This window comes from Oncorhynchus gorbuscha, linkage group LG11 (genome assembly GCF_021184085.1).
Source record: "Oncorhynchus gorbuscha isolate QuinsamMale2020 ecotype Even-year linkage group LG11, OgorEven_v1.0, whole genome shotgun sequence".
NCBI classification, from domain to species: domain Eukaryota; kingdom Metazoa; phylum Chordata; class Actinopteri; order Salmoniformes; family Salmonidae; genus Oncorhynchus; species Oncorhynchus gorbuscha.
Window position 1 is genome coordinate 47,036,277 of NC_060183.1, and position 12,554 is coordinate 47,048,830.

General features: G+C 40.8%; 1 protein-coding gene across 1 annotated transcript in view; it reads right to left on the reverse strand.

Annotated features, from left to right (window-relative positions):
• Positions 1-12,179, reverse strand: part of LOC124048773 (WD repeat-containing protein 70) — an 88,781-nt gene extending 76,602 nt beyond the window's left edge. The window contains 8 exon segments of the mRNA XM_046369840.1: positions 1,774-1,862; positions 1,864-1,908; positions 8,705-8,764; positions 9,634-9,844; positions 10,009-10,096; positions 10,174-10,257; positions 10,373-10,426; positions 11,279-12,179. Coding sequence (XP_046225796.1) covers positions 1,774-1,862; positions 1,864-1,908; positions 8,705-8,764; positions 9,634-9,844; positions 10,009-10,096; positions 10,174-10,257; positions 10,373-10,426; positions 11,279-11,303 — 656 coding nt within the window. The 5' untranslated portion in view covers positions 11,304-12,179.
• Positions 12,180-12,554: the final 375 nt, after the last annotated feature.

Consider the following 12,554-nt stretch of genomic DNA (forward strand, 5'->3'; position numbering starts at 1 on the left):
GGGCCAGCATACCTGTGGAATGCTTAATACCATGTAGAGTCCATGCCCCGATGATTTGAGGCTGTTCTGAGGGCAAAAGGGGTGCAACTCAGTGTAAATTAAAGTGCATGGAGAATGGTGTTTATTTCTACCTACAAAAATTCAGTCCATGTTTTTTCCACTTGGAACCGGTAGATTCACTAGACTTTACTCATGGTTTCCTCGCGTGTAAAGGTGTTGGAATTAAGTCAAGGTCAGAATATAGCATATCTGTAGACACCACCACACCTTCATTTATTCCATCTCCACCCCAAACAAATAGCTGGTGAATAATTTCTATTCTCTTGTTGTAAAATTAATATTATTAGCCTATTGCTATCATTTGTTGGTTACGGTATGCACCAGCCTTTCTTAGTAATTGCTGCAATTACGACCAGAGTTACTCCTATTATCTACCAATATAATGCTTATCTTAATAAAGAAAAAATATGTGGTCATATTCATGAATTAGCCTCCTTCTGTACACCTATATCTGTATAGCAGACGCAGTAGCCTATCTGCCACCGGCACATCTATCTCTGGGGCTAGGCCTACGTTTCTTTCTTCATATATATTAATATCATACAGTGGACTCCTAAGCCTATAGGTCAGGGGTGTCAAACATACGGCCCGCGGGCCGGAACCGGCCCCCAAGGAGGTTCGATCAGGCCCGCAGGATAATTTGAAAGTGGAAAAAATGCATAAAAGACATGGAATTAATATTTTTAATTCGCTGCAATTCGTGGATTATCCGCTAAGGGGCGCACTCTTTCCATCAGAGTAGAAGACAAGCCGCATCACTGAGACAGACTGAAAACAGCAGACGGTATCAATGCGCCATCTGCTGCTTGTTACGACGTTGTTAATACCTTGGTCTCTACCTCTCCGCTACACCCTCATTAGCCAAAATGTCGTTATCCAAACGGAGAAAAGTAGATAAGGAGTGTAGAATTTTCAAAGAAAAATGGACCACGTCCTATTTACAGAGATGCACGGAAAACCTTTGTGCTTGGTGTGTTTGCAACAAGTTTCGGTATTGAAGGAATATAATATTCGACGCCACTACGAGACTCATCACAGCGAAAAATATGACGGCTTGCAAGGACAACTGAGAAGAGATAAGATTAACGAATTGCTGGCGGGTCTGGGATCAGTAGCAATGCATATTTGTGAATGATAAAAGTAAATTGCACATTTGTCTAAGGAAATATGAGGTGTTTCATGAAATGTTTTGTAAAAGGATAGTTCATTAAATTTCAATATTTTCCTAATGTTCTTGTGCTTCTTTACACCAAAACAAAGGAAAGACATGATATTTTGGTTATTTATAGCAGAGTATGGTATAATTTTAATGGTCCGGCCCACTTGACATCTCCCTAGGCCGTATGTGGCCCACGATGCGAAATGAGTTTGACACCCCTGCTATAGGTGTATGCATGCAATGCCCTGATGCATTTATCACTCAAATCTCCGACAGCTGAACCGTGATGTGGACAACTATTGTTTAAGGAAAGTAAAAACCAAGAAGACAACTGGCTGTAAAGTTTTGCATACGCTACATATCACAAACAAGGAATAGTGTTTTTGTCATTTGTTATAAGCTTCTTTTTTTTAAAGGTAAAAATGGCTCATTTGGCCAATATCCCTCGTTTATTGATGGCTCTGGCTGCATGGGTGGACGACCTAATGGGTTACGCTCCCAATGCACTCCGTTTGATAGGCATGTGTATGTTCTAGTCTAGGTGGTGGACACACCATTCGCAGGGCTGTATTGTTCTGAAGGAATTCAGAGCTGCATCCATCCCAGCAAAGTCCCAGAAGCGCACGTCAAAGTCGTATCCCCCCGGTGACCAGACGGGCTCCAGAGGGGTCCAATGCCAAGGCCGACACCTGAGGAGGGAGGGAGGGAGGAAACAGAGGTTACTTTCACCTGCCAGAGACCTTAACCACTTAACTAACACCTAGTTGCTACTGGGTTAACAGCACACCACCTAACCAGCCAGCTCAGTGCACAATGGACACAATCTTGGCTGAGGGTCCCATTAGTTTGTCTGGATTGTGCATTGCCTTGCCTTTTAACGCTAGAACCGCCATAGGCCAACGGCCACTGACATTTGATTTAGTAAATTAAAGAAATCAATCCCCCCAAAAAGCTTTGTCCTGATGCTTCCCTGACTTTTCTAAATGTTCGTATTTTACACAGCTCATTTGTCAGAATTCTGAAACCACAGAGAAGTATGTAGTGCCTTTTACGTTTTTTTCACACCTATTCCTAACTTAACCCGCAAGACAATGTGCTGTAGGATGTTGGTACCCAGCCAGGCACTTCACAATTGAAGTTAAATTAGGCCCAACTGAATGTTAAGGAGGGTGAAGAGGTTGATTTAATTGTGAAAAAAATAGTGTAATGCCTCTTTATCAGCATTGGCGCTCATGTTAATAATTTGACCGTGCGCCTTGTGAGTTGATACCATTGTCTTTGACATTTGACCTTGTAAAAAGATGCTGTTACAGGACTGTTTTATTTACTGTAACTCTATTACTAATCAAATGTACTGTAAGGGAAATGAAATCATGCTGTGTTGTAGTAGGCCTTTAGAGTAAAGGATATGTTTCGTATTATTCTATCTAACTTCATGAGTGAGAAACAAACGACGCCAGTCAGCCTGCACATCGAAACTACACACTATACCCAAATTTCACACATAAGAGTTAACCTATAGACAGGATTACATTTTTCAATATTCTGATGAGTGACAACATGAGGCCTATCAGTTGTCAAATTGAACATGAAGAGATGGGCGCATCTTGTAATTTAAAGAGGCAGGGAAAGGATCATCACTTTATTGAATCGTCCTTCACATAATATATAATAATAATATAATAATAATATATGGAAAGGATCATCACATTTTATGGGTGGTTGAATCGTTACAAGCGCCATGCTCTACCAACTGAGCAGAAGGTCAGGTCACATGCAGGTAAAACACTTTGATTTCTATATAGTATCTGAAAGAAGATATTCTGTCATTTATATTACACTTAACTTTGTCAAATAACTCTCATAATTCAAGTAAAGCTCTATTTCCAAGAATATCAGTGCTGTCCATGTATTCATCACATGACCACACTCGCAGCAGCACTTCTCTGGCTACTGTGCAAAAACGAGTAACATAAACTTAAAAATCTAATATGCTGTTTATTTACGCAATTCATTCTTTACAATTGTTCATGCACTGACACTTTTATTTAGGAATACAGAAAACAATTTAACCTGGCTGACTACTAGAAATACTAATTATACTATTTAATTATAATACTCTTTCATTAGTTATACTATTTCATTATACTATACTAATTCATTATACTATTAATGAATTACTCTATTACTAATCACATCTACAAATAAAGTTGATCAAATGGATTTGTGTATGTGTCTGTGTGTGTGCATGTGATTGTTTGTGTGTATGTGTGCATGTGTCCGTGTGACTGGTCTAAGTCTAAGGTCATTGTAGAAATATACAAAACATATTCTTGACTCAAAACAAATGACTAGTGTGTTTTTTTATTTTATTGATCTATTTCCACAAATAATTATTCTTGAAATTAATCCTTTATAATATATACATACACAGTTGAAGTCGGAAGTTTACATACACCTTAGCCGAATACATTTCAACTCCGTTTTTCACAATTCCTGACATTAAATCCTAATAAAAATTCCCTGTTTTAGGAAAGTTAACCACTTTATTTTAAGAATGTGAAATGTCAGAATAATAGTAGAGAGAGTGATTTCTTTCAGCATTTCTTTCATCACATTCCCTGAGGGCTAAAAGTTGACATACACTCAATTAGTATTTGGTAGCACTGCCTTTGAATTATTTAACTTGGGTCAAACGGTTCGGGTAGCCTTCCACAAGCTTCCCACAATAAGTTGGGTGTATTTTGGGCCATTCCTCCTGACAGAGCTGGTGTAACTGAGTCAGGTTTGTAGGCCTCCTTGCCCGCATACACCTTTTCATCTCTGCACACATTTTCTATGGGATTGAGGTCAGGGCTTTGTGATGGCCACTCCAATACCTTGACTTTGTTGTCCTTAAGCCGTTTTGCCACAACTTTGGAAGTATGCTTGGTGTCATTGTCCATTTGGAAGACCCATTTGCGACCAAGATTTAACTTACTGACTGATGTCTTGAGATGTTGCTTCAATATACCCACCTAATTTTCCATCCTCATGATGCCATCTATTTTGTAAAGTGCACCAGTCCCTCCTGCAGCAAAGCACCCCCAACATGATGCTGCCACTCCCGTGATTCACTGTTGGGATGGTTTTCTTCAACCTGCACGCCTCCCCCTTTTTCCTCCAAACACAACAATGGTCATTATGGCCAAACAGTTTTATTTCTGTTTCATCAGACCAGAGGACATTTCTTCAAAAAGTATGATCTTTGTCCCCATGTGCAGTTGCAAACCGTAGTCTGGCTTTTTTATGGCGGTTTTGGAGCAGCGGCTTCTTCCTTGTTGAGCAGCCTTTCAGGTTGTGTCGATATAGGACTTGTTTTACCATTTCCTCCAGCATGTCCTTTGTTGTTGCTCTGGGATTGATTTGAACTTTTTGCACCAAAGTACGTTCATCACAGAATGTGTCTCCATCCTGAGCAGTATGACGGCTGCGTGGTCCCATAGTGTTTATAATTGCGTACTATTGTTTGTACAGATGAGCGGGGTACCTTCAGGCATTTGGAAATGGCTCCCAAGGATAAACCAGACTTGTGGAGATCTACATTTTTTTTCTAAGGTCTTGGCTGATTTCTTTTGATTTTCCCATGATGTCAAGCAAAGAGGCACTGAGTTTGAAGGTAGGCTTTGAAATACATCCACAGGTACACAGGTACACCTCCAATTGACTCAGATGATGACTGTAAACAATTGTTGGAAAAATTACTTGTGTCATGCACACAGTAGATGTCCTAACCGACTTGCCAAAACTATATAATAGTTTGTTAACAAGAAGTGTGTGGAATTGGTTGAAAAACTAGTTTTAATGACTCCAACCTAAGTGTATGTAAACTTCCGACTTCAACTGTATGTATGTATGTATGTATGTATGTATGTATGTATGTATGTATGTATGTATGTATGTATGTATGTATGTATGTATGTATGTATGTATGTATGTATGTATGTATGTATGTATGTATGTATGTATGTATGTATGTATGTATGTATGTATGTATGTATGTATGTATGTATGTATGTATGTATGTATGTATGTATGTATGTATGTATGTATGTATGTACACACACATATCGGTCAAGTTTGAGAACATCTACTCATTCAAGCGTTTTTCTTTATTTTTCTATTTTCTACATTGTAGAATAATAGTGAAGACATGAAAACTATGAACACATATGGAATCATGTAGAAACCCCAAAAACTGTTAAACAAATCAAAATATTTGAGATTCTTCAAAGTAGCAACCTTTTGCCTTCATGACAGCTTTGTACACTCTTGGCATTCTCTCAACCAGCTTCATGAGGAATGCTTTTCCAACAGTCATGAAGGATTTCCTACATATGCTGAGCACTTGTTGGCTGTTTTTCTTTCACTCTGCGGTCCAACTCATCCCAAACCATCTCAATTGGGTTGAGGTCGGGTGATTGTGGAGGCCAGGTCATCTGATGCAGCACTCCATCACTCTCCTTCTTGGTCAAATAGCCTTTACACAACCTGGAGGTGTGTTTGGTCATTGTCCTGTTGAAAAACAAATGACAATCCCACTAAGCACAAACCAGATGGGATGGCGTATCGCTGCAGAATTGTGTGGTAGCCATGCTGGTTAAGTGTCCAATGAATTCCAAATAAATCTCTGGCAGTGTCACCAGCAAAGCACCCCCACACCATCACACCTCCTCCATGCTTCACGGTGGGAAACACACGTGTGCGGAGATCATCTGTTCCCCTACGATAGGAGGTTGGAACCAAAATCTAAAATTTGGACTCATCAGACCAAAGGACAGATTTCCACCGGTCTAATGTCCATTGCTCGCATTTCTTGGTTCAAGCAAGTCTCTTCTTATTATTGGTGTCCTTTAGTTGTGGTTTCTTTGGAGCAATTCGACCATTAAGACCTGATTCACGCAGTCCCCTCTGAACAGGTCATGTGTCTGTTAATTGAACTCTGAAGCATTTATTTGGGCTGCTATCTGAGGTGCAGTTAACTAATTAACTTATCCTTCAGGTCTTAAAGTAATGATGGACTGTCGTTTCTCTTTGCTTATTTGAGCTGTTCTTGCCATAATATGGACTTGGTATTTTACCAAATAGGGCTCTCTCTGTATAACCCCCAATACATTGTCACAAGACAACTGATTGGCTCAAATGCATTAAGGAAAGAAATTCCACAAATTAACTTTTAACAAGGCACAGCTGTTAATTGAAATGCATTCCAGGTGACTACCTCATGAAGCTGGTTGAGTGAATGCCAAGAGCGTGGAAAGCTGTCATCAAGGCAAAGGGTGGCTACTTTATAAAATATATTTAGATTTGTTTAACACTTTTTTGGTAACTACATGATTCCATATGTTATTTCATAGTTTTGATGTCTTCACTATTATTCTACAATGTAGAAAATAGCAAAAAATATAGAAAAACCTTTGAATGAGTAGGTGTGTCCAAACTTTTGACTACTACTGTACAGTTGTGGCCAAAAGTTTTGAGAATGACACAAATATTAATTTCCACAAAGTTTGCTGCTTCAGTGTCTTTAGATATTTTTGTCAGATGTTACTATGGAATACTGAAGTATAATTAAAAGCATTTCATAAGTGTCAATGGCTTTTATTGACAATTACATGGAGTTGATGCAAAGAGTCCATATTTGCAGTGTTGAACCTTCTTTTTCAAGACCTCTGCAATCCACCCTGGCATGTCAATTCACTTCTGGGACACACACTGATGGCAGCCCATTCTTGCATAATCAATGCTTGGAGTTTGTCAGAATTTGTGGGTTTTTGTCTGTCCACCCGCCTCTTGAGGATTGACCACAAGTTCTCAATGGGATTAAGGTCTAGGAAGTTTCCTGGCCATGGACCCAAAATATTGACGTTTTTTTCCCCGAGCAACGTAGTTATCTCTTTTGCCTTATGGCAAGGTGCTCCATCATGCTGGAAAAGGCATTGTTCGTCACCAAACTGTTCCTGGATGGTGGTGAGAAGTTGCTCTCGGAGGATGTGCTGGTACCATTCTTTATTCATGGCTGTGTTCTTAGGCAAAATTGTGAGTGAGCTCACTCCCTTGGCTGAGAAGCAACCCCACACATGAATGGTCTCAGAATACTTTACCATTGGCTTGACACAGGACTGATGGTAGCGCTCACCTTTTCTTCTCCGGACAAGTTTTTTTCCGGATTCCCCAAACAATCGGAAAGGGGATTCATCAGAGAAAATGACTTTACTGTACCTTTTGCAGAATATCAGTCTGTCCCTGATGTTTTTCCTGGAGAGAAGTGGCTTCTTTGCTGCCATTCTTGACACCAGGCCATCCTCCAAAAGTCTTCGCCTTACTGTTCGTGCAGATGCACTCACACCTGCCTGCTGCCATTCCTGAGCATGCTCTGTACTGGTGGTGCACCAATCCTGCAGCTGAATCAACTTTAGGAGACGGTCCTGGCGCTTGCTGGACTTTCTTGGGCGCCCTGAAGCCTTCTTCACAACAATTGAACCGCTCTCCTTGAAGTTCTTGATGATTCGATAAATGGTTGATTTAGGTGCAATCTTACTGGCAGCAAAATCCTTGCCTGTGAAGCCCTTTTCGTGCAAAGCAATGCTGACGGCACGTGTTTCCTTGCAGGTAACCATGATTGACAGAGGAAGAACAATGATTCCAAGCACCACCCTCCTTTGAAGCTTCCAGTCTGTTATTCGAACTAAATCAGCATGACAGAGTGATCTCCAGCCTTGTCAACACTCACACCTGTGTTAACGAGAGAATCACTGACATGATGTCAGCTGGTCCTTTTGTGGCAGGGCTGAAATGCAGCGGAAATGTTTTTGGGGGATTCAGTTCATTTGCATGGCAAAGAGGGACTTTGCAATGAATTGCAATTCATCTGATCACTCTTCATGACATTCTGGAGTATATGCAATTTGCCATCATACAAACTGAGGCAGCAGACTTTGTGAAAATTAAAATGTGTGTCATTCTCAAACTTTTGGCCATGACTGTACATACAACAACAAAATACATGGGGGATTGGAAATGATGCAGACAATTACAATGAAGGAAGCTACAATCTATCTGCAATATTAAAGCTGTTCTACCCCATAAACAAATAATATATGTTTATAATAGTTGATGCACTATTTATCAAGCATTGGTGCTTATGTTTGTTGCACCTTGCAGGTTGATATGCATCTGATGCATATGTTAAATGTAAATGTCTAAAGGAGACGCCCGGCAACGTTCTCTAGCGGGTACTGATAGACAAAGGCCAGGCAGTTCTATTGTTAATGAGTCCTAGGAGGGAAATATCCAAATTAATGGGTGCTATATAAATTTAAACAGGCTCATGAGTGCAATGAGTAACAATGAGCAGTTTGGAATCCACTTTGGAAAGGTTATAGAACACCGCAGTTAATAAACATAGAGGGGGGGTTATAGAGAGGAAAGTTGGAAAATACTTACTGTTTTGGTGCCATGCTGCAGCGTAATCTCATGAGTGTCTGGAATCTTCTTCACTGGATTCTGAGAGAGAGAGAGGGACAGGAAGTTGCCTGTCATACATGTGTTGATGAAGGTGGAGTGGCACTGTCATACACAATATTTCAGCTTTAATGGGCTGTGATATGCTACAGGCTGGTTTTCTCCCACAGCAGGGTCCACTAGCTACACCTACACCCAATGGAAGGGCTGCGTTTGGCCTGAGCGCCGTGTTATTACCAGGGGCCGACATGTCACAGGCCACCATCCATCACATAGCCCCACGGCGGCCTCAAATCACACCTGCTCTGAGAACGCTGGGTGTCTGGCCTATATCACCTATAACATACACACAGCAAGGAGACTTTTACTACTCAGAGAGAAAGAGGGGGAGATGAGGGAGAACACTTTTTTAAGGAGAAAACCATCTGGCCAAGTGTCTTTGGGCGGTGCATTTCGGTGGCCTACATACTTTGAAATTATGTCTTTTTGTTATGGTATATCAGGTGGTAGTGTGAGTAAGCCAACTCTTGCTTTCCCAAGCAGTACACCAAGATTGCACTGGGTCGACTCACAATATATTATTGTGTAAAAGGGAATGATAAAGCAAGTCTCATGAAATGCTAAGAGTGTACTGGCCTCCAGTGGTATAACATAGTAAGAACACACCATGTAAATAAATATGTGGTTTCAGAACTGTAAAAAATGTTCAGTGTTACAGACTGAAATGTATAAAGATCATAATTATGAACCTATTTGGTCTGCTTATGTAAATTGTTTATTGTTGCAGACAGAAATGTATGTACTCATGTAAAGGTTTAGCAACAGTATGGGAGCAGATGTTTTTAGCCTCAAGCAAATCTACTGTAAAATGTTTAGTCGTTTCCTTGTGTCATAAGTGGAAACAGACTTACATCATCTTCATCATCCTCCATATCATCATCATCGTCGTCGTCGTCTTCATCGTCAGCTGTGCTTCCTCTGTACCCTGGTGGTAGTGGTGGCCCCACCAAGTCCTCATCATCCTCCTGACCAGTCAGTTGTTTGGGCACTGGGGGGCCAATAAGCTCTGAGTCAGAGTCTGCGTCACTATTGCCGCTGCCACTACTGCTCTCCTCCTTCTTCCTGTTGGGTAGTATATGATAGAGACCCATGGGTTTTAATAATCTAGCCAATTCTGCATACTGGTAATAACACTCCAATTGAAATGACCCTCCCACACAGTTAATATAACTCAGAGCATATGAAAGTCATTGGTCAGTTAGGATGGATGGGGTTGTTTGTGTTACCTGGGTGCAGGGGCTCTGTCTCTCTGTTTGGAGCTTGATGCCTTGGCTGTATGGGAGCTGTCCCCAGTTTCCTCTTTCTGCCTCTCCTCTGGAGACACAGCTGAGGTTAGACACTTAAAACACACATACACTGAGTTAAAGGGCACGTAGCTATTTGTCACTAACCTAATACTTGTTGACTCCTCTCGATTGCTGTTCTTCGGGTCTGCTCAAAGATGGCATCCAGGTCAAAGGTGCGAGCTTTCTTTCCTGGAGTGAAGAGTGGAACGCTGGTGTGAAAATGCTGTACTCACCTATTAAAATACATTTCTGGTGAACATGTTGACGTCAGGTCGATATGAAGACCAATGGAAGTAACACTTACCAAAGCCAGAGAATCCCATGACAGAGGCCATATCTCCATCACTCTGGTCAGACGCTAAAAGAGAAGGAAAGGATTCAATCACACTAGCTGCTTCATTCATTCACTACTTTCTCTCAACATGAAATTACTACCATTGTCAATACTTAATGTTACCATTGTCACACCAAGAACTAACCAAAAATCAGTCAAGACTGTATACATAATTTCCTGATAGACTTGACTACACTCCAGAGTGGCTATTGTATTTCACAAGCTAGCTCACATATGCACTCACCCACGCATATGTACATATTATGCACAAACACATACGACACGACTTCTATTACATTGCAAAAAATATTGCAAAATGTAAATACTTTGCTAACCATACCCCCTATCGCACATGCAACTATTGTTCTTGTTTGAGTGCCTTTGTATTATATTTTCATTCCCATATTTTCATTTAATTTCTATTTGATCGTTATTGATTTTTTTTTTACATACATTATACTGTTGTCACATTGTTGAGGTGAACCTGCAAGTAAGCGTCTCATTGTACTGTGTCTGTGTACCCTGTGCATATGACACATACATTTGACTACCTAGCGCATTACAAACTGCACGAGGATACAGACTTCTGTTGGGTTGAGCTACTTTGCAGTTGAACCCGTTTAATTACGAAAACATTTCGGCGTGCTTTGTTCATTTAAAGAATAGTCGTAGCCAGATATGCTGTAGTAGCTAACGCCAGATAGCTAGCTACCAAACAAGCTAGCTAGCTAGCAGCAACAACAAAAGGATGATTTCTCTCACATTCGTTATATTGAATAATCATGCTTGCTGCGAACATTGTCCCCTGCAACCATTTATTCGCTTAATTATAAAATTGACCCCCCCGAAAAAAACAGCTAATAACGTAATATTTACCGTTGCCCGTTGTGTTAGGATCCATGTTTTTTTAAGTTTACTTGAACTGTGACCCGGAAGCTGCTTCAATATTTCAACAAAAGCGCCAATACTGCCAAGTAGTTGTCATTTCTAGCTATTGATAATATTGTCACTTCCAGTCATTGACCATTTGTGCAGATTCTGTATCTTACAAAAGAGGCATTCTTACCCTTTTTAGTACTATCAAAGTCTTTATAAAAATATATTTTTTTAAATGTTGATCTATGCCACAAAGCAAAGACTACATTCAAACTCTATTTCATTACTTTTCCTGAGTGGAAATCAACATGTTGTTTTATTTTACCTTTATTTAACTTGGCAGATCAGTTAAGAACAAATTCTTATTATTTTCAATGACAGCCTAGGAACAATGGGTTAACTGCCTTGTTCAGGAGCAGAACGACAGATTTTTACCTTGTCAGCTCGGGCTTCAATCGTGTAACCTTTCGTTTACTAGTCCAACACTCAAACTACTAGGCTACCTGCCGCCCAGATCAGCTGGTTATATAAGTTCACACAAAAATAAATACATACGCAGGTATTTAAAACCCAAAACAACAATGTCATATACACACACTGGATCTCCAAAAATAGACATGACAAACTCATACAATACAAAGATATGGCATGAGTACCAATATGATGATGCTGATTCTCTGGTACATGCTGGTACCAAGAGGATGCATGACAAGACACACAGTACTGACTACCCTCCACATGCTCCCGTGAACAGTTGAGACGCTTTCAAGTAATATCACAGCATATAAGCACATCAACGGTTTTAATGTTGTGTTGTGATCCTTCCCTTGTGACCCTCTGCTCCTCTTGTCCCTCAAGATAGTCATCCTCGTCCCTGCATGCCGATGGGGATGCTCCAAGTCAATCAGATGGCCCCTTCCGAGGCCACAATGCTTTCAATGGCAGCCCAGTCCAGTTTGCTGAGGATGCTGCCAGTGCTCTCTGACAGGGTATCAAGTCTGTCCAGCCCTGCTCCCCCAGCTCTAGCCACCACACCACCCTGGCCCTCTGAGTTCTCCAGCCCCAGCAACCTGCAGATCTCTGGAGGGGGGTTCCATGGGCTCACCACCTCCTCCTCCCTCTCTTCAGTCTCTCTCTGTTCCCTTGCTCCTCCACCTCTCCATCCAGATGACGACTGGATCACTTCTCTTCTCCACGCTACAGGGCGAAACAGGGTATAACTTTAATCTGTATTACCTAAACACAGGGTTCGGTCGGTTACTTTCTAAATGTAATC